This window comes from Dendronephthya gigantea, unplaced genomic scaffold, assembly GCF_004324835.1.
Source record: "Dendronephthya gigantea isolate DGI-Jeju-01 unplaced genomic scaffold, DenGig_1.0 000206F, whole genome shotgun sequence".
Lineage (NCBI taxonomy): Eukaryota > Metazoa > Cnidaria > Anthozoa > Malacalcyonacea > Nephtheidae > Dendronephthya > Dendronephthya gigantea.
In genome coordinates, this window is record NW_021163216.1 from 258,184 (window position 1) to 285,293 (window position 27,110).

The 27,110-nt window shown below is 38.6% G+C and overlaps 5 protein-coding genes across 6 annotated transcripts; 4 read left to right on the forward strand and 1 right to left on the reverse strand.

The window, feature by feature from the left end:
* Positions 1-165: 165 nt before the first annotated feature.
* Positions 166-2,841, reverse strand: LOC114539549 (phosphoacetylglucosamine mutase-like). The gene is made up of 3 exons (XM_028560183.1): positions 2,341-2,841; positions 1,444-1,774; positions 166-1,140 (listed from the first exon to the last, which is right to left on the reverse strand). Exons 1-3 carry the CDS (start codon positions 2,822-2,824, stop codon positions 321-323), a joined length of 1,635 nt encoding a protein of 544 aa, XP_028415984.1. The 5' UTR covers positions 2,825-2,841; the 3' UTR covers positions 166-320.
* A 100-nt stretch (positions 2,842-2,941) lies between these two features.
* On the forward strand, positions 2,942-5,091 carry LOC114539551 (60S ribosomal protein L36-like). Its single transcript, XM_028560186.1, has 4 exons — positions 2,942-3,018; positions 4,084-4,188; positions 4,318-4,452; positions 4,971-5,091. Exons 2-4 carry the CDS (start codon positions 4,093-4,095, stop codon positions 5,049-5,051), a joined length of 312 nt encoding a protein of 103 aa, XP_028415987.1. The 5' UTR covers positions 2,942-3,018; positions 4,084-4,092; the 3' UTR covers positions 5,052-5,091.
* On the forward strand, positions 5,081-13,030 carry LOC114539550 (mucin-2-like). 2 transcript variants are annotated; one of them, XM_028560184.1, is made up of 8 exons: positions 5,081-5,912; positions 7,181-7,261; positions 7,674-7,949; positions 9,455-10,090; positions 10,790-10,945; positions 11,319-11,444; positions 11,844-12,134; positions 12,666-13,030. In XM_028560184.1, exons 4-8 carry the CDS (start codon positions 9,493-9,495, stop codon positions 12,932-12,934), a joined length of 1,440 nt encoding a protein of 479 aa, XP_028415985.1. In that variant the 5' UTR covers positions 5,081-5,912; positions 7,181-7,261; positions 7,674-7,949; positions 9,455-9,492; the 3' UTR covers positions 12,935-13,030. The 2 variants fall into 2 exon arrangements, with proteins under 2 accessions (XP_028415985.1, XP_028415986.1); XM_028560185.1 differs by having other exon boundaries at positions 7,181-7,244.
* On the forward strand, positions 12,939-24,052 carry LOC114539548 (von Willebrand factor-like). Its single transcript, XM_028560182.1, has 14 exons — positions 12,939-13,144; positions 16,672-16,915; positions 17,583-17,638; positions 17,776-17,880; positions 18,202-18,321; positions 18,525-18,647; positions 18,813-19,085; positions 19,267-19,743; positions 20,371-20,614; positions 21,403-21,458; positions 21,576-21,680; positions 22,073-22,189; positions 22,929-23,233; positions 23,488-24,052. The coding sequence occupies exons 3-14, from the start codon at positions 17,602-17,604 to the stop codon at positions 23,785-23,787; spliced, it is 2,262 nt and encodes a 753-aa protein (XP_028415983.1). The 5' UTR covers positions 12,939-13,144; positions 16,672-16,915; positions 17,583-17,601; the 3' UTR covers positions 23,788-24,052.
* An 894-nt stretch (positions 24,053-24,946) lies between these two features.
* On the forward strand, positions 24,947-27,110 carry LOC114539574. The gene is made up of 2 exons (XM_028560216.1): positions 24,947-25,035; positions 26,221-27,110. Exon 2 carries the CDS (start codon positions 26,227-26,229, stop codon positions 26,785-26,787), a length of 561 nt encoding a protein of 186 aa, XP_028416017.1. The 5' UTR covers positions 24,947-25,035; positions 26,221-26,226; the 3' UTR covers positions 26,788-27,110.

Here is a 27,110-nt window from a genome sequence, read left to right on the forward strand (position 1 = left end):
TCCTCGTATCTTTGAAACATTCGTGGTGCTTTAATTTGTAAATTTGATTTTTTAATTCTAATTTAAATATTTTTCTAATATTAAATATTAACACGAAGTTCTCAGAAACTAATAGTCCCGGTGTTGTGTTACAGGAGCATGATGACACACGTACCACCCAATCAATTGTCCCTTAGACAAGCAAAATAGTCTTAAATTTACGAAATTGAGCGCACGATGCAATGAGTGAATAATGAATATGGTCCTGAGTAGGTTATCTACGATTGTGAATGTTAAAGTGAATTTGTTTAATAATACTATAGGTTCTAACGGCGTTGAAATCATGTGGGTCGATCCCCAACACCACCAGCGAGATCATAAACTTTGCCGGAAACGGCCAATGCTAATGAATCTGCGCTCTCCTGAGTTTCACCTTCGGCATACACGCGCACAACATCCTCAGTACCCGAGGGACGAGCAAACGATCTTCCCTTCCCAACCTTCGCCACCAAAGCGTCGATCTCGCTTTGCAAACCTTCGGGCGTCACCGTCTTCCTTTCGGCGTCGGTCGTCGTAATCACGGTACGATCTTTGACGCGCACCTTCCTCTGCCGGTTTGGAAGGTCACCGTAACACTTGTCCCACGATGGTAAATCCCATTTCCACTCACATAAAATCGCTTCGACCATCAGCATGTCAGACAAGGCATCTCCAACGGTCTCGTTTATAATATTCATGGCCGATTCTAAATCCTCTAATGCTTCCCTTTTCTCTGTTGATAAGTGCGGCTCTTGTTTCGCCCGGCTCAGTTCAGATTTAAATGCCTCGCTGAACAGTACCGTGCCGTGACCATTCGCCTCAAAATAAACGCCTACGTCGAAGTCTTCCGCCTTCTTGTGTAGGTGCTTCACACCCGTTTTCACGCATGCAACAGGGATCTTAAGGATGTCTCTTAAATACGAAGTGGAGCTACCGTTTGCGTAAGCAGTTTGAACCACGCCAAGACCACGGTCGAGATTCAGGGAAGAAGCTTCTAACTTTTCTTTGAGATAACTCGCGAAAAGGGTTGATATTTTATCGCCATCCAGGAGATGGAACCGACCAGAGGAATTGTAGTAGAAGTATACAATCCTGTCAGCATCACCATCAAATGATACATACCTGCAATAATATGCATTTCGGTAAATTGCCAATTTGCCATACATCTCTCAACAGCAACTAACAGGTACAGACGTACCAACTGTATGAAATATGCATGAAAAACTTCTCTCAACGTTTTAAAATAGGGTTTTTTATCAGATAATTAGTATAGAAAGAACAACTGTAGAAAAATATATTACAGCAAATGTATTGTATGAGTCTGAAATAGGTGGTACTTATATTTGCTTGTGCGTATTTTTTCACATACTCTCTTACTAAAGTAACTTAGTTGTTCTTAATACTGGGTTAAATCGTTATACATACCTACAACCAGCTTTAATATCTAAACCTTCAGGACCTTTTTGAGCAATTTTAACAAAATCGGCTCCACAGTTTTTATTGAGCTCTCCAGAGCTTCCATCATTAAAAACACACACTTGCAGGGCATTCTTCAAATGTTTGCCTAATTCTGACATCTTGGGTGCTCCGACACCATTTGCACCATCAATGTTGACAGGACTTAAAGAACTAGATTTGGTCAACTTGAGGAATGCTGAAGAAATTTTATGGTAGTAGCCATCCTCACTTGCGTGTCCATACTTAGGGTCATTGATACATCGAACAATGAAATGAAGTTGAGGTGTTGTTAGAATACCTGTATAGACATTAAGATTGAGATTAATGATAAAATTTAGGTAGTAAAAAGATGTCTGCAAATTCTAACTGATGGCACTTAAACATTACTGGTTAAATAATCTGGTTTTAGGATCAGTAAAATAGTGGAAGAACAATATTAGATGCCATATTCTTCATAAAAGTGTTTGCCAAGACAGAGTTAGATAACAAACTATAGAACATAAGACGTTTTTTATGACAAAATAGAGCATCTATCTTACATATGAATACATCTGTCTTACAGATGAATGGTAGCACTTTTCAACAGCTGGCTATATTTTCAGGGTGTTCTAGGAGGTATAAGGGGTATTTATCTTGTCCCTGTCTGTATGTCTGAAAGAGTAAAATTTATCAAAACTAACTGGTTAGGCACAGCGGCGTAGCCAGAAAAATAATTGGGGGGGGGGCCCATATTCATATAGTCGTGATAAACAGGATTAATTTCTTTTTAAATCAATTGTCTTTACAGTCTGTTTACATGAATATATGAATATGGACCCCCCCCCCAATTATCGATGCTGGCTATGCCACTGGTTAGGCACTAACCTAGGTCATTAAATTTGCCACCAAAGGCATCAGCACCATCTACAACAGCTTGGGAAAGGTCATTTCCAGAAGGTCTGGTATCTCGTGCTACCACTATATTGCCAACATCATTCCATTCGCTACTTGTTAACATCAGATGTTGGGTAATCTCTTTCAAACATTTCACAACATCATCGCTATTGGCCAACTGTGTAGCATATTTCTCCCAATCAGCCTCAAGCATCTCCCCCATGGGATCAATCAATTTCACGCCATTGTCCTGAACGGGGTTATGCGAAGCAGTGATCATGAGTCCAATCGTTTTGCTTCCAAGAGCGCGAGAACGTAAAACAGCAAGCAAACCCATGCGATACATCACAGAGGGCAAGAGCTCCGCCTTAAGACGAAAACCAGCTGTTCCATAAGTAAACTTGAATTCGGGCTTAGGATATTTTGATGATTTTTCTGAAACATTCTCGAACAATTTTTGTGTCAAACTTTCCATCTTGCGTGCGTGGCAATCTCTTACAAGTTACAATTACAAATCGATTACAAAGTTCACCCCCCGTTTCTCTTGAGGGATTCAAGATCTATCCCCCGGATTCCTGGTTCCTCCAAAGTATCTTCCCTGTTGTCTGTGCGGCCGTGGTTCTCTTTCGAAGTGGCCATTTTGAAAACTTGGTCGTACATTAAAAATAGGTAAAGTAATCCTTCTATATCATCTACATCTGAGCTTGTTTGGTAGAAACGAATAGAGTTTTGACTTATTTGGGTTAATTCCCTTTAGTATTTACTATTCTTTCCCATCTTTGCCTCCTTTTGTTATTAAAACTGTCGTCCAGTAATATTGGATACAGACGTTTGGACCTCAGTTGTAAACATGTTTATTCATATCAAAGGGCAGTGATAGTGTCTTATCAGTATATCATTTTTGGTTTAAAACCTTTCTATATATCGTACGGCAATTGCTTATCCATTTACCCGTCAGTATGGTTCCTTAATTTGTACTTAGCTCTTAATAGATCGTATCTTAGACTTTGTTTACTACACGTGTATAAAAAATCTCACACCTTGTAACATGTCTTGTTCCAAACAAGCTGTAAACAATTTAACCCCATCTATATTGCAAGATCAAACAAGTTGACTCAAGTTTGTTGAATTATTAGACATCTTCCTTGATTATTACACTGCATTACAATTCAGTTTTATTGCATCCATGTTGGTGTACACAATCTTGTGTTTCAGCCTTGAAAAATGGCTGTATTAGGTTTTTTGAAAGAACCTTGTGCAGCATCTCTTAATGATTGACAAATTGGCTTAACTTTAGAATTCCCCTGGCCACTTAAAACATCATGAGTTGAATTCTTTCCTCTTGAGAAGAACAAGCCTGTGATACATACTAGAATGTTTAGTTTAAGGATTCGAATGTGGATCAGGAAGCAAAATGAACAAATCAGTTTGAATTTCTCACGTTTTGTTGAGATAATTTTGAACAGTGCATAACAATATAAAATGGTTAGTTGCCAGGTATTCTAAAGTTGTTCCAGGCAAACTTGGTAAAAGACAAGCTGTAAATGCAAGTTAAGTCACACTGCTTGTTTACAGACTTGTGAGAAGTTGTGTACAAGTTGGTTTTCTTTAAGAGCAATATTTTTAAAATGCTTTTCTTTTCAAAGCTTTGCTTAGTATTCTGATCTTGGATTCTATTTGCTTATCCCATACTTTATGTGATTTACTCAAAATCTTTTTAATCTCTGTTGCTAGACATAAACAATGTCCTCTCCAAAGTTGGAGATGGCCGTTGGCCTCCAAAAAGGTCACAAAGTCACAAAAAATGCAATGAAGCCAAAACCCTCAAGAAGAAAGGGAGTAAGTGTCACATCCTCAGAATTTTTGTATTCTAATCTAAGTACTTTTTATTATGTGAAGTCCATCTGCACTATTGGGTACTTGTGGCTAATGATGCTTTGTCTAATGTTGTCATTATTGCCCACTTAGGCTTGCAACAAACGTGTGAAACTTATCCGGGATTTGATCCGAGAAGTTACGGGATATGCTCCCTATGAAAAAAGATGCATGGAAATGTTGCGCATTGGGAAAGACAAAAAAGCTCTCAAATTTGTCAAGAAAAGGGTAATGCAGAACATTGATGTTTTGATCAGAGTAATTGCAAGGGATAACAACATGATCTTGATTTTCAAACCAAGTCTTCTTGCATGAGATGTTTCAACAACTGCAGCAGCTTGGTTCAAAATTTGGCTGTTACCTTTGTCTAAATGTATATGCCATAACTCAGTAGTTTCATAAAAATTGTTTATTCAAATTCATGTTTACAAAATCACATAATTATATAAAAATTACATAAATTTATGAACTTAAAGTGCATTGTCTCAATCAAAACAAATTAATCTCAATCACATCAACTATTTCACCAAAGTTTTGGCATTTTTACAATGTTTCAGAGCAAATTTGCTTGCAAATTTAATGTAAAAATGTAATGCGTAATGCTTTGATTCGTCCTATTTTGACATGGAGACCTGAGTGTTTGTGTCAAACAAGTTTTTTTTCTTCTGATCATGGTCATTACCATATACATCTTTTATTTTGTTTTAGCTTGGTACCCACTGACTATGTATCTTATTCTGTTGTAGCTTGGAACCCATCGACGTGGCAAGAGAAAACGCGAAGAAATGCAAGGAGTTATTGCTGCTCAAAGAAAGGCTCAGCATTAAATATTTCGATCACATTGTGCTAATAAATGTTGAAAATTAATTTGCTTAGCACTGTTCATAATGCATAGTTACTTGTTCTTAATACTACAAGATAGTCATGTTTGAAGTCTGTATTGCGAAGCTGTACAGTGTCAATCATAAATCTTCCGAGACAGTCAAACTCTGCATTCAAGAGGTTGGCCCTGGGTGATTTTATTAAGAATTTTGCTACTACGTGTGCAGGGCGAGTCAAAAAATTTTCTTTCATATTCAAATTTGCTGCGAACTCGCAAGTCACGGCTCATTTGATTTCACAATCCCCTTTTGTCCAACACGAGACACCTAGCTACATTATTTTGCAAGGTTAGCATGCATTTTAAATGACAAGATTTATATTTTTCTTCTCTTTAAACCCTCAAATGTAATGTCCTGCCAGAGTCTTCGCATCAGGTTTGCATATAGCTAATAATGCCGGGAACGGCATTGAAAATTGCGTAAATTTCGCATGGCTGAAGACATCTCGTTTACAGCCATCAGTTTATTCAACTTGTCGGCAAAGCTGTGTCCGACTGATTGCTAGTACAATTTACAAAATAAAAGAGGAGGAGTTCTCGGTTCCGGGTAGAAAGAATACAAGAATTTACACACGATACAAGCAGGCTGGTTTAATCGGTTTTGAATTTCTTTAGGGCCACAATTGGGGGCTACAATTCAAAGTTGCTTGTTCAAAGTTCGCCTCGCGAATGGTTTCTTCAGGCGATGAAGCTACTCGAATCAGTGCCTAGGCACCATTATGAAGTCGACCGGGAAATATTTCGAAGATAGTGTCAGGATTACTCTCGTTGATATCGTATTTCAATATTCTCCTGATTATTTCCAAAGGTAACACGTTGCGAAGCTAACATTGCCCCTGCCGTGTGTCGCGGTGTAATTAACCGTCTTGCGAATTCCAGCCAGTATTTAATATACACCGTACATTCTACGAGATAACCGAACCAAAACCTCTGCACATCAGCCGCCAGAAGAGTATTTTCTAGCTTTCTTGTATTAGTTGACCTGCATCTAAGGACGAAAGCGGACTAATATTCATTTATGCAACGTTCTTTCGTCAAAATCCCGAGATCTTATTCGCTATGTCAGTGCATATGCTAATGCGACCTATAAAACAACTTTTGTATGCAGATTGTTTCCTATGAACTTATGATATCGAACACAATATTCATAACACAATATACGAACATTAAAAAGCGGTAAAGTAGCGGTAGGTATGTAGATGGTAAACAAAACTTGAAATATATTGTTTAAGTTCACATATATAGGACATTTAAATCAACAATTTCGTTCTCCATGGTCACTTTCACACTTGTTGTTTGTTGTAGGCAGTGAAACAATTCTTAAATGCAATTCGTGGCGTAGTCAGCCTGACAATTTAGCCCCACTATGCTGATATTTTCGTGTTGACAGTGAAAACAATGAATTTCTAAAGAAATGAGTAATGTTAATAAAATTTCCATAGCAGGACTAAATCGCCAGTCTGGGTACGCCACTGATTTTCATAGATGAAATTCAGTAAATTATTGATCTAAAGAATATTCCTGATTTGCGGTATGTGCTTTTTCCCTTGTGGCTGTGACCAGGTTATTGATCGAGGTCTGTAAAACACCGACTAATAAACTCTATATATTATACATTTACGAGGTCATTCAGTCACACTACATTCTATATATATCTGACAAGAGCGTTAGGGGAACGCATCTTCTATTCCAATCTTGCCAAGATAAATATTTGCGTATTTCTTCCCTACCATATAAATGCATTTATCTAGCTATCAGTTTGAAAGACCCGTTTTGACTTGATCCGTACAAAAGACATGCATATATCGACATTGACTGAATTATTTAGGATTTCGTCCCCTTTCGTCACAACCAATAACACACATGCATTTTCCCTAAACATGCAAATTTAAAAGCAGCAACCAGTAGGAAGCAGCGGTTTTGCTTAGGCTTACGTCTCGGTAATGATATTAATGAGCCTATAAGTCCCCTTTCGTTCTTAGATGCAGGTCAACTATTAAAACATCCTTGTATACGTTTTAGTCTCATAACTCACTTTACAGCATAGCTAATTTTAAGACTGTTTTATCACTGCAGATATCGTCACAGGAGTATAGTACAGAGAGGGGGAACATTAAAAAATGCTCCTAACTGAAAATTGGTAATTTAAAGAATGGGGTAATTGTCTGCAAGATCTGTATTTTTCAGTCCCTAAGATTAGTTGATTTCTAGCATTTTGAGGGACAATTACTGACTAATCCATCTCAGCAGAGTGAGGTCTGTTGAGAAAACACCATTTATCACTGCATATTTCTCATTTTATCACTTTATCATCGAGGAATCATTGCCGCTACACTTGCATCTATAGATTCTTTGGGATTATTGACCAAATTTAAATCTATTTACAGTTGATTGATTGGAATATAATAGAGCATACTTTAACAAGCCTAAGGATGTTTTTCAAGCAACTGTAATCGGTATAATCATTCCCAAAAGTTCGTTTTTTGCATGCCTGTAGGTTGAGGGAAAATGCTAGATTAACATCAATTGAAAAGATTTCCAGTTCAGTTAATATCATAATTTCTTCCAGACAAAGAGTTCGCAATTAGACAGAGAAGACTGGCTATTTTTGGACATCAACAGCGTCATCTTCTTCGCTCTATAGAATTTTTACCACAAAGATAATTATTGTAGCACATACCGACAAGGAAATGAGCCGCGATCACTGTACTGAGTCTGTGTGTTTTGAACCCGCCTTCTCTGGGAGGTGCTTGAGGTTTAAAACGTTTTGTTTCAATGAGTAGGGACTCAAATCGTCACCTCGCTTTAGTGAAGTAACTTCGAAGACTACAGTACTGAAGCTCGCGTAAGTAAATATAATATGATCTAAAGTTATTATGATATTGCAGTCATTCTCTGTGCATGCTATGCTTTACAGGATAAAATATAATTAGTGTGTTCATTTCATTGTTTTGTTGTAATTCAAACTCTTTTTTAAATATCAACCAGTATTACTAGTCTTTAAAGTTCTTCGTGCTTCAGTTGCCAGTACGGCTTTTGAACCTTTTAGGAGTTGTTTCACTTAAAAGCTCAATGAAATAACCACACATAAGAGATGCCTGCATGTGGACACGGCTGCGGAGGAGGCTATATGCGGCTACAGCCTATAGACCGTGACCGCACTGATGAACTAAATATCGCCTTGTGAATGCGATACAATCTCGGTAAAAAATATGTATTTTAGCTGCTCATATTTCCAATACGTCTGTCTCGATGCATTGAATGGAACAAGTGAATTATGAGTACTCAGTCTAAATTCTAATAACATCAACTTGTATATAACTAGCATGTATTATATTTTCAACACCATTTCAACCGACGACGGTCTTTCGACCAAAACGTCTTTTAATTTTTTTAATAAACGTTGTTTTACGTTTTTATAGCCAGTGTCAACCTTTCCTCTTATATATAATGATTACTCCTGGCTGCAATTTCAGTACGTAATAAGTCCACGGTTTAGTAAATCGTAAACACCCAAATTTAACTCCTTAGATTAGGTTAGGATTAGATTTAGGATTAAAGTTCACTTTAATCAATTATAAACGTCACCCTTACCCTAATTTAAACGTGATCTTAAGATTAAATTAGGGTATTGATTAATGGAACTTGGATTTACGATAAGTTAGGTCCGATAACTATAGCAATTAAGCAAACGAACTTGTTGGGTATATTATTGATTGAACTTTCAACTAGAAAACGTTGGTAAGATAGGATTTGCTACCATTCCATATGCAAAGGAATAACCAAGTCTCTAGGAATGAATGATTTAAACTGTTGACCAAACTTTAATCTAAGCAGTGGCGGTTCTACCCGACGACCCGCCGATTTCTTTTGTAAGTACAATAGCTTATAATAGAAATTCGTCAGGCAGAACTGAATATATGAATAAACACCCCCCGATTATCATTCTAGTCACGCCCCTGTATAGGCCAACATACATGCATATAACACGATGCAACTAGAGATGCAATTGTAAACTCCGCGAAGCATTGTTATATAAAGAAAAAAATACAAAGTTGCGAATTTATGAGAGCTATATACATTTTTCAAACTTGACAGCATTTCTTAACTAAACGATGTATTTTTATTATTGAAATTATGTTTCTCTGGCATAAATGATATATTGAGTCTATAGTTCCTGGATAACTCGTTTGTGTTCTTTCGTGTACACCCGACCGTGATCCGACTAGATCTCTTCACATAATGGTGGCAATCAACTAAGTCTGCGCATGTTTTTGATGCTCCATGTTTTAGCAGGCATCACATTTTGTCCCGAATTTGCTCTCAGTTCTCTTGGCCTCTATCTTTCAGGTGGTAACAACCTTCAAACCTGGTGTTTTCCAAACAAAATGGCCTTCAGCCCGCGGTATTTCGTGCTAGCATTCCTTGTGTTTACGCTCCACACGGAGATAACATCGTCCACCAGAGAGGAAGATTTCGATTCCATGAGAGACGAAGCATTTGAAACTGAAGAAAGTTTTGGAGATAAGGAACTGGAACCTCGCTCTGATAAAGAAAACCTGGAGCCTGGCTCTAAAGAAGAGGAGCTGGAGCCTGGCTCTAAAGAAGAGGATCTGGAGCATCGCTATGAAATGGAAGAGGAGCTGGAGCCTCGTTCTAAAGAACAGGACATCGAACCTCGCTCTGAAGAAGAAGAAGAGCTGGAGCCTCGCTCTGCAGAAGAAGAAGAGCTGGAGCCTCGCTCTGAAGAAGAAGAGCTGGAGCCTCGCTCTGAGGAAGTAGACGAGCTCGAGCCTCGCTCTGAAGAAGAAGAGCAGCAGGAACCTCGCTCTGAAGAAGAAGAGGAGTTAGAGCCTCGCTCTGAAGAAGAGATGTCTCAACCAAACACTCTCTACAAAAGAGGACATCGCCGTAGAAGACGAGCGGGCAATTCTCGCGTGCGATCCCGTAGAAAATCACGCAAACGCATACGCATACGTCGACCAAGTAAGAAATTAGCTTCAATTCGTCTTCGATTTTAAATTAACAATCAATTGTTTATACCTGTCACTGTTCATGAAAACACTGGTTTCTACTAAAAGTACTAATAGTAAATAATGAATAGGACTGCCGAGTTTTTCTACGGAAATATAGTGTGGAAATGAACAAAAGGATAAAGGATCGACTTCTCATCACTAGCCTTACAAGGGGGCGTCCCCTGATTAGCCTTACAAAAATAAGGAGCGTCCTCTGATTAGCCTTACAAAGGAGCGTCCCTTGATTAGCCCTACAAAGGAGCGTCCCCGGATTAGCCTTACAAAGGAGCGTCCCCTGATTAGCCCTACAAAAGAGCGTCCCTTGATTAGCCTTACAAAGGAGCGTCCCCTGATTAGCCTTACAAAGGAGCGTCCCCTGATTAGCCCTGCAAAGGAGCGTCCCTTGATTAGCCTTACAAAGGAGCGTCCCCTGATTAGCCCTACAGAGAAGCGTCTCCTGATTAGCCTTACAACGGAGCGTCCCCTGATTAGCCGTACAAAGGAGCGTCCCCGGATTAGCCTTACAAAGGAGCGTCCCCTGATTAGCCCTGCAAAGGAGCGTCCCTTGATTAGCCTTACAAAGGAGCGTCCCCTGATTAGCCTTACAACGGAGCGTCCTCTTAAAGGAGGCTCATTTTCCGGTCATTTGAATATGTGATGTATTTCTTAGGTCGACGTCGACGTCGTCGTCTCTCTGGTAACCCCTGTTCACCCTCACCTTGTCATAATAGAGGATTATGCCAAAAGATCAGATTGCGTCGAAGAAAATCCTATACGTTCATTTGTCGATGCAGACGAGGATATTATGGGAAAAAATGTGAAAATGGTAGCTAATATTAACTGTTAATTAGAGTGCAGAATAGGTTATTTTTATTATTTCCGCGTTTATCAGGGGCTGATCCAAAATTTAGAACTATACTTAAGCACCTATAGTGGGGTCCATACTTTAGTATTTTCGATCTTAGACTAGTTCTAATTTTTTGCCAATCTCGTATTTAGTTTTTTGCATTTGTGACTTTTTGACTGATGAATTCCAACCAGTGCCATTAGTCTGTGCCTGCCCCTGTCGCCGGTTTATCTTCAACTCCGGTTTAACTTTGCCAGACCGGATAGAGTGGGGTGGACACGAGGGTCAAGATTGTGGACATAGACATGTTTTTTAATTTGTTCTAATCTTAATTGCAACAATATTTTTTTAGCTATTACGCGTTCCCCGTGCAGCAATCGGCCATGTTTAAACGGCGGAATATGCAATAGGTGGGGGAGAAGATGGACTTGCAAGTGCAGACATGGTTACAGTGGCCCCAGATGTCAATATGGATCAAGTAAGACTTGTCAACTCTTAATATCAGTTCAATTTCGTTATATTAACATGTGCGAAAGCATTATCCAGCATTATATTCAATTTGGTAGATAATTGCAAAATGTATCAAAATTCCTAAGACCCAATTATTCGATATCGCTGAAATCTACTTACAAAAATTTCCTAGAAATACTTCTAGGAACCCCAATCATTCGATATATTAAACTCTGCCGTTTTCCAGAATCATGGTTGTATTAAAAGTAGTAGGATCAATTCCATGCAAAAGTTTAACCAATTTGAAGGTCAAAATTTCCTGCTAAACTCAGTTTTCATTCCACAAACTTCCTCTTGGCATGCAAACATGGAATGTTTTTATGAAGCCTATACTAAATTTAACTGGTCATGCGTTTTTTCTCTACAGGCACGTGTTACGCACGAGGTGACCCACACTATGTTACATTTGACAAAAAGAGATTTAACTTTATGGGAACATGTGAATACGTCTTGACCGAAGATTGCGCCGGAGGTCCTGCTAAAGAGTTCGTTGTTTTTGTAAAGAATGTTAGGTGTGGCTTTGGTTTCATATCTAGGGTTTCGTGTACGGAGTCTGTAAAGATACAGCTAGCTGGTGATAAGATTGAACTGACCAGAAACGCCAATTTTGTGTTGATAAACAGCGTCAAGACCTCCGATTTCCCTGTGGTGAAGTCAGGTAATGAAAATCATTGCTCTCCTAAGGAAAAAGAATGTAATATGTTCCATTACCTCTGATGCAATATTTCCGAATGTGATGGGGGGGGGGGGTGTTTATTCATAAATTTAGTTCTGCCCGACGGTTTTCTGTTGTAAGCTATTGCACTTACAAAATAATCTGTCAGGCACTTGGCGTGCGGGAAGTGTTTGTTCATCATATACGGTATGCATCACTACAACTGCGTCACTGACAGCAATGTATGAAAGACACACAGGTGTACAATAAGCCGAACCTTGCGAACGTAATTATTTGTATAGTATAAATAGCAAGCTTGTGAATAGTCTTTTTCTTTGACAAGGACTTGGCATTAGGATCGAAATATCTCCGCAAAAATGTTGTCTTGTTATTTAAAAGCAAATAGTTTGAGTTTACAAGATCAAGGTTTTTTAAAGTTCGTTTTTCTTTCCTATTTCATTAAAATTGTTCGCTGGAATAGTAAATTAAGGTTTCTTTCATAAGTCCTTATCTTACGAAAATATATTTTTCCAGATTATGAAGTAACGAAACCTAGCTCCAGCGAAATATACGTGACTTCCAATAAGGTGGGTCTGAAATTGACCTGGGATTGTAGAAATTCAGTGACAGTGACCCTGAATAAGCGTCACAAAGGAAAAACATGTGGACTATGTGGAAACAACAACGGAAAGCGGACAGACGACAACCCGCTGTCTAAAATTTCGAAAGGATGCAAACCGCTCCCCGAACGACCCTGCGTCCCAAACGCCGTCACAAAATCTCAATTGACAAATGTAAATTGATGAGGTCCTCGCCTTTCCGAGCATGCAATTCGGCCGTCGATCCGAGTAATTTGATTGCTAATTGTGAATATGACGTATGCAGATGTGAGAACCCGATCGATTGCGTGTGTTCGTCTTTCGCCAGCTACTCCAAGCAGTGTGCTGATAATGGCAAGATTGTTAATTGGAGATTTGCAGGATCCTTCTTGTATCCATCTTTGAAAGCTTGTGGTGAGTATTGTGTTTTTATTCCTACTACCAATTCGATATCCTTATTACCCATAAGTTATCCTAAAGGCGCATCTGCATTCAGTGCGGAATGTCGCTCGATCGACGTTTTGCGGTCGCTTTCTTTTAAAATAGTCAAGCGAACTGATCCCATTAGATAAGCTTGACCTTATTTCTATGAGCTTGACTGAACACATTTTGAACTGAATGGAGGTCCGCTTTTGATTTAGTACCGATTTAGGTGGTGCACGAATCTGATCTGAATCCGATCCAATCGGATTTAGGACACTATTTCGTCTTTCTCCTCAATGATACTTACATCACCTTCGGATTGGATCGGACCGGATTATGTAAACTTTTTTCGCATCGGATCAGGGTTTTTTTCAATGAATAGACAAGTTTATTTCGCTTTATGCGTTCCAACTTAAAACAGAATTTAGATCCTCGTCATTTCCTGAACGAAGGAGTTTGCTGTCTCTATATGTATGTGGGATTTCAATTTGATATTGTAATCGTATGTCAGTACGATTCAGTGAACTCAAATAAGTGGAACGCCCACTCTCTGAATTAATGAGTGAAGCCAAGATGGCAGATCATGACGGACTTTCTTTTAGGTACAGTGACTCAAATAAGACTGGAACGCTCACTCTGACTTTCCCTCATTAATGAGTGAAGCCAAGATGGCGGATCATGAAGCCTCTCTTGTAGGTATGATCCAGGCCTCCGGCGTGGAAATTTCAAAAGGAAAAATAAAAATTGTCGCCATTTTACCTACGAAATTTCCGCGTGGAGGCCTGGATCATACCTACAAGAAAGGCTTCAGTGTCCGCCATCTTGGTTTCAAAATTTCGACAGAGTGAGCGTTCCAGTCTTATTTGAGTTCACAGGTACGATTTGATTGGATTGTGCATGCGAACGTTTGAATGATGGAAATGAGTCATATGGTTTTTTGAACGCGTGTTGAATATCATTCGCCTAGGTTTTGTTTTGATTTTGTTTTTTTGTTTTTTTTATTATTTTTCTTCGTCGCAAGTGTGTTTTGGCGCGAAATATACTAGTATTTGAAAAGCGAATGTGACTGTATTTATCTACGTCACATTTTTGTCTCCCAAGAGTTGTGGTGCACAGCTCTCAAAATCTCTGACTAATTTTCCGATGCGCGATTTGATTTCGCTCGCATGATACGGCAGTTCTTCCAAGAGGAACAAATACCAATTAACCGTTCTAATGATGTTGTTGTTCGATTAAGTTTACATTTATGGGGTAAGAATGGGGTAAGAATATAATTAATACATGTAGATTCTGGTCCTATTTTAATAAAATCACTGCTATTTCACCGTTTAACAAGATGTGGTCGTTTATGGGCGCGTTGACACGTCGCAGCTTCCACAGGATTGAAGATAATATAAGCGCGAACTCCAAAGTGTAAGAGTAAGACAAAGTGATCATGCGGTTTATTTAAAATTGAACTTCTATACTTTTTAAAGTACGATGTGCTTCAGAATGTCGCGATCGAACAACATTTAGGTTCGCAAGGCATATAAATGAAATGAGTATGAACTATATTGTTTATGTTCAGTGGCTTTATATTGAAGACTTTATATTGAAGACTTTATATTGAAGGCTTTATGTTGAAGGCACGTGCACGGCACGCCGGAGTTAACGTCAGAACAGCCGTCTTGTTTCAATAATATTATAATAACTACCTGAACGTTGCCCCATAACCAATCATCTCAACACCGATTAATGTTTCAAATCCAATTATCTGCGCATAACTTAAATATGCGGTTTTTCTTTTATAGTAGCTACATGAAATTTTACAACGAGTTAGCTTATTCACGTTTAATGTTTCAATGGTCCAGAAATATTTCAATTAAGTCGTATACACTGCTAATAACAGTCACGAGTTAATGGTCCTGTTTTACAGAGAAATACTTCTTCCAAGCTTCTCTAAATTCGTTGTAATCCTGAACGCCCAATTCTTTACCAATCGTCTCAGTCCACATTTTTTGAATATCTAGTTTGGTACACTCCTCCATCATCTCAAGGGCTTTCGTAGCAGAGCCTGTCGCAACGCGTTGCAACCGGGTCTCTTCAGGAAACCCCATTATATTATTTCGAGCACGAGCTACGCTATGACATGCGAACTTGTCTTGATTTTGTTTCATGAAATCAAACGTGCTCATCTTCACAGCATTCGCTATACGTGCTTCATCATCAATGCCTATGAAGGATGCAATCGCTCTGACTGAACATTCCAAATCTTCCAACATTTCTTCATAGAACAGAAACAACACATTGGGATCATTTCTCTGTGGCCACCAGCTGAGAATGTGCTTGAAGTAATTCGAACTCTCGCCAGTTGGTGCGTCGGTGACGAATTCATGAACTGATATTTCACCAGTTTTAAAACATCTTCCTTGGAAGAAATCAAATAAACTGTAGAAAGCTGCGCATGGCTCTCGAAAGACGACAATGTACTTGCCAGCGCCCTTTGCGCAGTTTTCGTAGGAACAGTGAGTCTTGAAACATCTCGGTTGATATTTCTGTTCGGCATCGAGATCTTGCCCAAGGTCGTAAGCCAATCAATGTATTGCACAACGTCATCGATATCTGCAAAGCTCATATCACCTCCACTTCTTAACTGATGAACAATCTGTTGCATCCAGGTCGTGCCACATTTCGGCGAAGTGCTAATAATCACATCAGTCGATCGAGGAACAAATTTCATGCCATATTCGATCCCTTCGATTGTCATGTAACGTGAAAGTTTATCTTTTAACAATGCCATCGCTGCGCTTGACTCCTGTAAACTCGACATGTTATACGTGTGGCTATGTTCAACTATTATATCGTCAATTTTCGGTTATCTTTTGCCCGTGTTAAGCCCAAATGTAACTCTGACTCTCCTCTTCAACACAATTAATATGGCGTTCCATCGCCGCCAAAAATCAATGTTGATACTCAATGTTCAATATTTCGTCACAACATGTAATTTCATCACTCAACTTTCAACAACGCACGCTCGAATGTCTTGTCTTTTGTTCGAATAATGTATTTTGTAAACGTCGACATTCGAGTCCACCCAAATTGCAAAACCAGTCGCAATTTTCACAAAAAACGCGCACGATGATTCCGGATTTCCTTTGGTGTGTAAAATGGACTGAATTGAATCTACGTCGCATTTTGAGGGCATGCGCAATAGTGAGTTTAGTCAAATAAGATGCACCAAATATACATGAAGTATTACTGCCGTTATGTCTGCAGTTTTTTGGTAAAAAAAAATAATCAGTGCTTTAATTAAAACTAATGACCGGACTGGATTTCTAGCGGCTGTTTTCATATAACGTCTGCGTCGTGTAGATTAGTAATATTTAAGCGTGCCCGCTATTAACTAGACCATATATACCTGGCAGGAAGAATGTCTTTTACAGCTATATAGATATTTGCACAAATATACAATGGTGATCATACTAAAACAGAATTAAGCTTTTCAACATCGAAAATAAAGTCATTATAAATTGTTTCAGCGAAAAAGTGTGAAAACTCTGGCGAGATTTTCAAGGAATGCGGCTCGGCGTGCGAAAGAACGTGTCGTGATCTAGCACGTGATGTTCAGTGCAGTGAGGAGTGCATACCCGGATGTCAGTGCCCGGATGGCCAACTTCTGAACGATGAAAAGCGATGCATTCCGATTGCTCAATGTCCGTGCCAGTACGAAGGGCAGGAAATCAAAGCGGGAGATGCGGTTGAAGTCGGGAAATGTGAAACTTGGTATGATATGATCAAGCAATATCCATAGTTCACAGTATCTGAACCCTCGAATCCCCTATTTGCCTTTTTCAGATTGTTGTATTTTTGGCATACCATGAATGTGGTTATATGAAAAAGTTAAAAAGCGTGCAAACTGAAATATATGACTGAATATATTAATTTTCACTCATAAATTGGACTTATTCATTAGGCAGAATATACTCGATGGTACGATTGTATTTATGCTTGATAATCGTCGTATGTTTTTACATTTGTTTAATGATTAACAATATTCTATCTGCATTAAATGCTTTACTCAATTTAAAATATGAATTATTTCTATTGACATAAACATCCACCTTAGATGCGTGTTTTTATTTCATCCTTCCATGCAATATGGAATCCATGAGTTAGGGACATGGCTAATACATGAATACACCACGAAAAATTGGTTCTGATTTTCAATTAGTTTATTTACGGCGTCTCAAGATGAGAATTATGCGTTTACCAAAATGCTTTCCGTGTTTGAAACAATGTAAATTTTTACCAGCTCGTGGGAGCAAGTCAAATAAAGAACAAAAATTGAAATATATTTCTACTCCAGTTCATTTGCCTAAATTAAGTCAAAAGCCAATTGCTCGAGGTGAGGCGTTCAAAAAATGAAATAGAAAATATGTCTCTTTTGCAGCACTTGTACATCTGGGGTGATGGCTTGCGTTGATGATAGAGATTGTAATGAGAAAGGTAAGAACGAATCATTTCGGAATCTTTCGAGCCTATAGAGAATTAGAAGTTTAATTTTGATGTCCCAAATAAAGTTAATAAACCAAAAAAAGTTGAAAACGCTATAGAAAATGACGCACATAGCCTTTTCTCTCTAGGACCATGTGAATCTTTCCCCTGCAAAAATAATGGGAAATGCACGGAGAACGGAGCATTGTTCAAATGCGAATGTGTTGGAGATTTCCAAGGAGAGACATGTAATGGTAGGTGCCAACCACTTACCATGCACAAACCCATCATTACAAGCTGGAATAGGAGGGAGGATGGGGGCGTATTCATTTACTCATCTTTTACCTGATCGATTAATTCCGGAACCCTTGCTTCATGGCTGATTGACAATCTTTATGCAGATCCTTAAATTTTTGGAGCCACCTAGCTTTTAAAAACTGACCTCAGCCCTTTAAAGACAACCCCATCTGCCCGATTTGGCCGAAGCAAGCTTTAATATTTCTCGTTAATTCATTTTGAACATTTAGTTCAGTATGTGTTTCCATCTTTTTTATTTTTTTTTCTTGTTTGTACAGAGCCGAAACCGCGGCCATGCGATTCGTCGCCGTGCAAAAATAATGGGATTTGTAGCAACGAAGGAGCCTCATTCTCCTGTCAGTGCAGAAATAATTTTATTGGCAGGACATGTGAGAAAAGTAAGAAGCGGTATTGTGTGTACATTTGGAGTAAAAACTTAGTACAATCAAGACTCTGCTATATTCTTGATTAAGTCACTTCATTTCGAGTGGCTGACATATCAGACTGCATGTGTATGAACTATGGCTAACGATATTAATTCGAGCATGTCTCGTGAACCAGGCTCTGTTTAATAAATAGCATTGTTTTTTTCTTCCCGCAGAACCACCAAATCCTTGTATTCCCAATCCTTGCCTTAACCGCGGTGTTTGTCATGTGATCGGAAATGGATATTCCTGTAAATGTCCTGTGCTCTTTGGCGGCACAAATTGCGAGGATGAGCAGTGTAAGATGATTAGATTCATAAAATGGAAACGGACGTCAGGAGAGTAGGGAGTAGGGAAAGGGTCGGGGAGGGGTAAATATATCTCAGTCTCCCAATAATACAGTAAATTAACAGACTGGTAAAAATATTGTAACTGCTAAAAACTGTTGCATTATTCTTCTTTAGCATCATGTAGAGCTGTTGGCGACCCACATTACACAACGTTCGACAACAGAAGAATCGATTTCCAAGGAAAATGTGAATATATCTTTGCCGAAGATTGTGGTCCAGCGAAGTCCTTTAGAGTGTGGACGAAGAACTTGGCTTGCGGGCGCTCGGCTGCGTGCGTTTCATTTGTGAGAATTCAGATCGATGGTGTCGAGATAAAGTTGACGCGGGAACTGGGAACGGCCATCGTGAACGGGGCAAAGATCAAGAATTTCCCTCTGAAACGAAAAGGCAGGTTTTTTGTTTGTTTTTAAATTCTGTTTATACACCATGACTTTTCAGAAAGACGCCTGTACACATTAATTTGATGTACCATGCACGACGATCGTTTCAAAAATGTTCTATGACATGCTGACACCTTTCATATAGTTAACTGTATCAGTTTTTATTTTTTTTTTATACCATGCCACAGGTTTTGTTATTACAAACCCAAGCGTGCGGTGGCTCCACGTGACCACTGATATTGGAGTTACAGTGCGTTGGGACTGTCGTCACAGCGTGACAGTGGTCATCCCCAGCAAGTACAGAGGGAAAACGTGCGGACTTTGTGGCAACAACAATGGAAACCCCGCGGATGATACCATCAACGCGAAAGACTACCCGTGTGTACCCCCTGTGGGTAGTTGTGTGGCCGCGAACAGCGACGCTGCAAAAATCGTGGCGAAGTGCGAGCTGATGAAGAAACCACCATTTTCCACGTGTAATGCGAAGGTGAATCCAAATGACTTCATAGCTGACTGCAAATTCGACGCCTGCAGATGCAAGGACCCGATGCTATGTGTGTGCGATTCGTTTGCGGCGTACAGTCAGATCTGCAGCAGAAATTCTATCGTGCTTGACTGGAGGTTTGTTGGAAATACCGTGGCTTCTCTGCCGCTTCCTCAATGTGGTAAGTGCCAACGAAGTGACAACTAAAACAGGAGAAGCTTTAGCCGCGTTTTTAGCCCAAATTATAGCATGTAATAACTTTGTAGTTTTTGGTTAATAATCATGGTGAATTTTGTATGGTGAATTAATTCAATACTGTTGCCAGAGACGTGCCGGGCGGAAAGCATATTCGGATGATAAATATTAAAGCCCAACATAGTGCTTTTAGTAAAGCCAAAAAAGACAATTTCAACAGTTTAAAAGTATAAAATATTTTTATAGTGACGTCTCGTCTTAACTTAGGGCTTCTACAGACTTTTACATGCAAAATTTGAATATGTAGATTAGTAGATTACATAGGGTAGAAGCGAAGGAACGTAAGGGAAAACAGTACGTATGAAGACAACACGATGACAGTTACGAAATGTCACTATCAATAAATTTTTACACCGGTTTAAATTGTTGAAATTCTCTTTTGTCTCCTTTATCTTTTGCCCTCGTATCCAGGGATGCGAGGTTGTATGTTGATTTAATATTTCTCATACAAATTAATAATCTTCCTGTAACATAAAGAAGAAACATATAGGTAGAGTAAGTTTAAGAAAAAATTCGCGAGTGCATTTTAAATAATTTCTTTGTGTGATTTTAGTTCAGCAGTGTAAAATTCCTGGTCAAATTTTCACTGAGTGCGGTTCGTCATGCGCGCAAAGTTGTCGCGACTTGTCACGTGTTACGAAATGCAACGAGCAATGTGTTCCCGGATGTCAATGTCCTCCTGGGTCGGTTCTAAGCGATCATGGTAAATGTATTTCAATTTCTGAGTGTTCATGTGAATTTGAGGGGAAAACACTCCAACCAGGCGAGAGTACAGAAGTTGGAAATTGCAAAACTTGGTTAGTAATGAGAAAGAATATAATGTCTTTTGTCGTTGTTATTGCTGATATTGTCACTATTTGCTGCTGTAGTTATTATTATTGTTTTATTTGCATTACAATCTTTAATGAATTGATGGCGAAGATAACCAATCATACGCACAAGTTCGTTTTGAAGTTCCCTTCCCTGCAATCCTGGTCAAAACATTGACGACACTCTGTGTTAATTGACACTACAGTCAGCAGTCGCGGGATTTATTTCAAAATTCTCCCCCTTTTCCCCACAAATCAATGTTGAGTGACGAGTCATAACTCATTCAAGCATTTAGCATAGATTCAACATTGATTAGGGGGGGCGAGGGGGGGAACGAAACAGAAATATTAATGTTTTGCGTAAAAAAGTTCAAATCATTCAGAGTGTAGTCGATGGTTTTGGCCAGGATTGTGGCTTAGCACACAACAAGCAACTTGATTTTGAGGGAGTAACATGTGCTAAGCTCAGCTAGGGCCGTAGCTATTTGGAACGGGGGTGTATATTGATATATTATAGCTATATACTGGTCACACTCTGCAGGCAAAATATTAACAAAAGCAAAATTACACATCTTAAACAATGAAACTTAGCCGCGAAATTTTAATCAGAGATGATATAACTATAATAACAATCAGTCGTGAATTATTGTTGCCATGCAACTGTATGAAGTATTGTTGCGGTTTTGATCGCTGTTGTTCTTGCAAGCTTTCATCATATGTAATTTTTCTTTCGTTTACTTCTCCAACATATTTTTACTTGTTTCACTTTCTCATAGCACGTGTGATATGGGAGCAGTAAAGTGTGTGAAGGACCGAAGTTGTTCAAACGAAGGTACGTTTTCCAGTCTAGGCTAAAACATAATTCCTCTTTGTTTTGGGGAAAGCAATAGAACATACGCATTGAATCAGGTATTCCAATCTTGGGTGGTTCTAATTTCGCGTGATTTAGGTCCGTGTGACTCGTTTCCATGTCAGAATGATGGGATATGTTCCGTGAAGGGAAATTCATTTTCATGCAATTGCCCAAGCGAATACCAAGGAGCCACGTGCGAAGGTTGGTGACTGCATGCTATTTTTGCGCATTTGGCATGCCAGAAAGAGTGTGAATGGCTTGAGCTCATCGATTTACGAGTGCATTTTTTACATGTCACAAAAACAACAGATTTAGGGGCTGTATAGACATTATCTTAAACGTCTTTACATTATTATCCGCCTATATTAATTTTATTAGCTGAATATATTTTTTGAAGTCTTGGAACAAATGTTTAATTTTTCATCGTGTGTAGTCTTGATTAAAATACATGCATGGCCAATGGTAATCAATGACAAGTTATGAAATAGAAAAAAATCGATTTCCAGTTCTTGCTTGACAACATTTAAAATGCGTTCATTAACATTCATTTTAATATAGCTATATCTTAGGTCTTATTTGCATGTGTCTTTCAGAGCGAAAGCCAACACCATGTGATTCACAGCCATGTCAAAACGACGGTGTTTGTACCGTCAAGGATGGCTCGTTCACGTGTGAGTGTCCCGATGGGTTCATTGGAACGACTTGTGCAGGTATAATATTCTGTTAAATTTACGCATGCATATATAGGATTTTTCGTACGATTCTTACGCTGCATGACTTGTGTGATCGTCGAGTATTTAAATACACATATGTGCGTCAAAGTTAATAGATTGAATGTTCGACCAAGATGTTGATAAAATCTCGTATATAAAGCTGAATGAAAACGATGGAGCAGTAGTTTTTTATTACGAGCGGTCGACGTTTTTTACCGCGTTATATATATAAACTGCATAAAACGAACTTTGACAGATATGTTGTTTTGCCTTTGAATAAAGCTTTCCATGTCACTTTGCTTTACGAATGCAATGCTTTTCAGTTCAAAACTCCACCCTGAGTTAAATAAAGCGTTAAACTTCCTTCCTTTCAACGTAATTGCAATTATATTCTATGTATGGAGCCGTATATTCGCAAAAAGAATTTAATTTCATTAATACAAAGCGAGTTCAGCTAGGGTATACAGGTTTAAGTGGGTTTCAATTTTCAAATGTTCAAAGGAGGGTTATGTCACTAGTCCTGAAATGCACATCTCATGTTAATTAAGTTGCTTAAACGCTACTCTTACTCAGTTACGTCACATCACTATAATTTAAAAGTTTCAGTCTTCTTGTGAAAGATTTGAAAACATGCATGTGTACAAAAAGTTTACTCGCAAATTTTGACACTGCATGTCCTCCCGATCTAACAAATGAGAACCGGCTATAACGATACGCGTTTGGACGTCTTTTACAGATGCAGAATGCATGGACACTAAGCTGGACATTCTCTATATAGTCGACGGTTCAGGCAGTGTTAGAGAAACTAACTTTGAAAAGATCAAAGCAGGACTAAAAGAGATGAACCAAAAATTTGCTATCGGACCTGACAAGGTACGAATAGCCCTTATGCAGTTTGGGAGAGCAACTCAAACAAAAATTGAATTCAATTTTGACGAGAAAACCTCTTTGGCCGCGGTTAATCAAGGTGTTGATGATATGAAATGGCTTGCATCGTTGAAAACCGCAACTGGTGATGCATTGAAGAGAGCCAGGGAAGGGGTAAGAAATTCAAACTCTTCAGTTGAAACTGCATGGTGTTTCAAACTTTCACACATGCTACTCTTACAGTGATTTTGCTTGCCTATACTGGGTAAATTATGATAATTAATAATTCCGCTATATAGTAACAATAATTAATATAATAATTAAGTATAATAGATAATAATAAGTTATATTAATTGAACTTCCATCTGCATGATTCCCTTGCAAATGTGTCACCCAACTGTGACAAACGTTTTTTGTTGATTGCACAGATCTTCAACGGCAAAAACGGGGACCGAAGCGATGCTCCTGATGTTTTGATATTGTTTACGGACGGGATAGCGACAGATACGGCTTTGGTTGATCAGTTTGAGGAGGCAAAGAAGTTAAAGGACGCTGGTGTGAAAATTATCACCGTCGCTATGGGAGGCCAGGATTTTATTGACAAATATCGGGAAAACCTTCGAAGGTTGGCAAGTGTTGATGAGAGTACTGACCAAGTACTGCAGTTCGAAGCTGATTTTGAAAATTTGAATAAAATCACAAGTAAACTTGTCCAAGGCGCCTGCTAGAAGCTGTGTTATATACCAACTCACCCACAGCATAGTGAAAATGTGCCATAATATAATAAGCGTTCATTTTTGTTACCTCTGAATGGAGAACATCCTAACAATTAATATACTTAATACTTATTGCACTGTTGGAAGCCCGGGTTAACGGACCGAAAGACCTGCATAATTATAACTAACAAATACATGCACGTAGTGTTTTCTACAAATTGATGATTTAAGTTAATCGTTACATTTTTTTCTGAATAAATGCAGTATCTATAGTTGATGCACACGCTTTGGTGTTCAAAATTTGCGCGCTTTTCCGAGCTTCATATTATTGCAAAGAAGGAACATAAGTGATTATTACGTTGTCAATGCATGTAAGACTAAAGGCTGCTTTCCACTTAGGCGTTTTTTATACGCACGTACACGTACGGAAAATTTTAAATGCTTTTAGATTTTTATTATTTAACATCTAGGTCAACTAATGCATACTAGAATAAGCAGGACACTAAGTCCCTCCGATTTATTCACTTTTTTTTTCAAAGGTAACTTGTATAAGGATTTCGACTTTGACGTGCGTGTACCTGCGTATATGAAAAACGCGCGTAAGTGGAAAACAGCCTTAACCCTACATGCACACGCCGGTTACGTTTTCGAGCGTTTTCACATTTGTTTTCATACCTGAAAACGGTTTCAAACACCGGCAATTTACAATAGAAGTTGAAGCTGATTTAACAAGTCAGTCGTGCATGTGCACAAAGCTTAAGGGCTGCTCTCCACTGTCGCGGTTTTGCATACGCACGTACACGACCGTAAAAGTCTAAACCCTTATATGTCATATTTGACAAGCTAGCTGAATAATCAAAAGAGAGCATTCGTTGACCCTTCATTAAATAATACTAATTTGGAAGCATTTAAAGTTCTTCGCGCCTAAAAGAACGCGATAGTGGAAAGGGCTATAGCCTACGTATGCATTAGAGTGAACAGTTCCACTACTGCACGATTCTCTGCGATAACGTCCATTTGAGGCTCCATGCATAGATAGGGTCATTGGCATGATTTATGTCGTAGTTTGTTGTGATTCCCGTTGCTAAGCATATGCCAGCAGACATGAATTACTACGAATTAGATTACCAGGAAGTGATGACGAGTATGACGTATTTAACAAGCAATATTAATACGGCACATATAAACGACGGCTTATTGATAAAACTTGATTTGGCGGTTCCGCTGAGGTGATTCAAATCAAATAAGGTAACCAGGAAGGTAAGCTTGGTAAGCTCTTGTTATGTTCTTTGATGGGTTAATGATGGCGTACGCTGTCTGTGGCTTTATAAATTATATGCTCGTTCACGTTGTATGTTGACTAACCATGTAATGGACGACTTGCGCTTTAGACTAACTTTTGATAGAAGTAACTAGAGGAAAATAAATCACCCCAGCTAGAAAGATCTTACTTAAATTAGTAAAACTGCCAGTTTGGCTGCGAAATTTTGTGAAATACGGAAAATATAGCCATGCGAAGTTGGCAAATTTGGTATACTTTTGTATCACGTGCGGAAATGTGTATTAAACTAATTTAGTTGCAAACTTCCGGTCGTATACAAAAATCGACAACTTCGCATGGGTATATTTTCCGTATTTTACAACAATTCGCAGTGAAACTTGGCAGTTTTACTTATTTTAGTAAGCTCTTTCAGAAAATGTCTTTTTTATCGCCAAGGTAGGAAATTATAGCAAAGCGCAAGTCGTCCATTAAGTGTTTTGAAATAACAACCGAAAGCGCTTGAGATCATATTTCATAAGCCAAGTGCGCTTGAAAAATAGTTGATGAACTTGTTATTAGATGTTCCGAAACATGAGATATGCTTTTGCAGCAGACAAAGATAATTAATTTGATTGTGTATACTGTATACATGTTATAACTTATAACATGAACTTTCAGCGGATATAGAAAAGAATTGTCAGTTTATTCCTTTATATCATATGTGGTTTAGCAGAAACAAATAATAATTTAGGAGAGAAGATTGTTATTCTATAACTTTGCCGATTTAAAAGTACATTCCCCAGTTTTGATAATATTTCAATTTATAGCGACTGCTTAGTCGAGTTTCATTTCAAACTTCTGGCGAATCCAATTCCAAGAAAGAAAAGAACACACATGCAAATGGCCGGTTTTCTTAGAAATCCCTTTAAGTTTAACTGTTAGTCTTAAATTTCAAACTAATATATACATAGCTATATTGGAATATGGGACTATATATAAATATGATTTCGAAAAAATGTTATAATTTATCGTTTGTGAATCGTGATTATAAGCCTTCAAAAGGCTTCATTTATATAGTTACCAAAAATATGAACTTTAGTGTACAGCGACCGATTCTGTAAATCCGGCTTTCGTTATAATAATTTATAGGTACTGTAGCTTATTTTCACTTTCACTCCATTTAGTTCAACATGTCTGATATTTCGCATGAGAAATTCGCTGAACCGATGCTCGAAGGCGAGCAATTTCTCCAGGGATATATTGACACGCTAAAAGAATTGCTAAGAGATGGCACAATCCCCGACTTGAAAGAGAAAAATGAATTTCAAGTCTATTCCATAAAAGGAAGTGGATTTGGTTCTCATAAATCCATCGTGTTATCACCTGACGGAAAGCGCTTCTTTTCTGTCGAGCTTGGCTTCATAACAGTTGATGGCGAAAAGCGAATTTATCCGGTGACAAGGAAAATACCATCAGATATCAAAGATAAGCTTGTTCCTCTCGGTAAAATCGAGGCAACTTCTGGTGACCTCATATCAAAGGCTGTCGCAATCATGAAGAAATTTGGCTCGTATTTCAAGTGGACCAACAACTGCCACGACTACTGCAACCTCTACTTGGAGGAAATTGGTCTCAAAAAGGCCCAAACCCTGACTGATGGAGACAAGGGGAGTAGTATACAGAGTGGCGGTTCTGGAGCGGGTGGTGCGGGTGGTGCACTTAGCACCACACATGACGTCATCGATTCCTAAATGTTTTAATTTATTCCGGCATTTTAATATATTTGAGCTTTGCCGTTCATTGCTATAGCAATTTTTCAGGGTATTTTACTACCATTTCTTTATTTACATGACTACATCGTTTAGTAATGTCTGGTTACTTAGTTATATTAAACGGTAGGCAATTTCCCGCCGTATGTTGTTCTTATCGTCGTTCGTATGCCTGTAGTGATTTAGCGGTCGTTTGTTTACATACGGCCGCGTTTTATTTCTAACTGCTCCTCTACCGCTTATACCGTCTGCTTATCTGCAATCGATGTTTTATAGATTTATATTTGCTTATATTCTGTTTAGAG

Excerpts from the sequence above, each read along its gene's own strand:
- LOC114539549 (XM_028560183.1), bottom strand. The coding sequence starts at position 2,824 with ATGGAAAGTTTGACACAAAAATTGTTCGAGAATGTTTCAGAAAAATCA. Across the intron at positions 1,775-2,340 it reads TGGCAAATTTAATGACCTAG|GTATTCTAACAACACCTCAA; the intron begins GTTAGTGCCTAA and ends ATGTCTATACAG. Across the intron at positions 1,141-1,443 it reads GATATTAAAGCTGGTTGTAG|GTATGTATCATTTGATGGTG; the intron begins GTATGTATAACG and ends ATATTATTGCAG.
- LOC114539551 (XM_028560186.1), top strand. The coding sequence starts at position 4,093 with ATGTCCTCTCCAAAGTTGGAGATGGCCGTTGGCCTCCAAAAAGGTCAC. Across the intron at positions 4,189-4,317 it reads AACCCTCAAGAAGAAAGGGA|GCTTGCAACAAACGTGTGAA; the intron begins GTAAGTGTCACA and ends TTGCCCACTTAG. Across the intron at positions 4,453-4,970 it reads TCAAATTTGTCAAGAAAAGG|CTTGGAACCCATCGACGTGG; the intron begins GTAATGCAGAAC and ends ATTCTGTTGTAG.
- LOC114539550 (XM_028560184.1), top strand. The coding sequence starts at position 9,493 with ATGGCCTTCAGCCCGCGGTATTTCGTGCTAGCATTCCTTGTGTTTACG. Across the intron at positions 11,445-11,843 it reads CAGATGTCAATATGGATCAA|GCACGTGTTACGCACGAGGT; the intron begins GTAAGACTTGTC and ends TTTTCTCTACAG. Across the intron at positions 12,135-12,665 it reads TTTCCCTGTGGTGAAGTCAG|ATTATGAAGTAACGAAACCT; the intron begins GTAATGAAAATC and ends ATATTTTTCCAG.
- LOC114539548 (XM_028560182.1), top strand. The coding sequence starts at position 17,602 with ATGGCTTGCGTTGATGATAGAGATTGTAATGAGAAAG. Across the intron at positions 19,086-19,266 it reads TTTCCCTCTGAAACGAAAAG|GTTTTGTTATTACAAACCCA; the intron begins GCAGGTTTTTTG and ends ACCATGCCACAG. Across the intron at positions 21,459-21,575 it reads CCGAAGTTGTTCAAACGAAG|GTCCGTGTGACTCGTTTCCA; the intron begins GTACGTTTTCCA and ends CGCGTGATTTAG.
- LOC114539574 (XM_028560216.1), top strand. The coding sequence starts at position 26,227 with ATGTCTGATATTTCGCATGAGAAATTCGCTGAACCGATGCTCGAAGGC.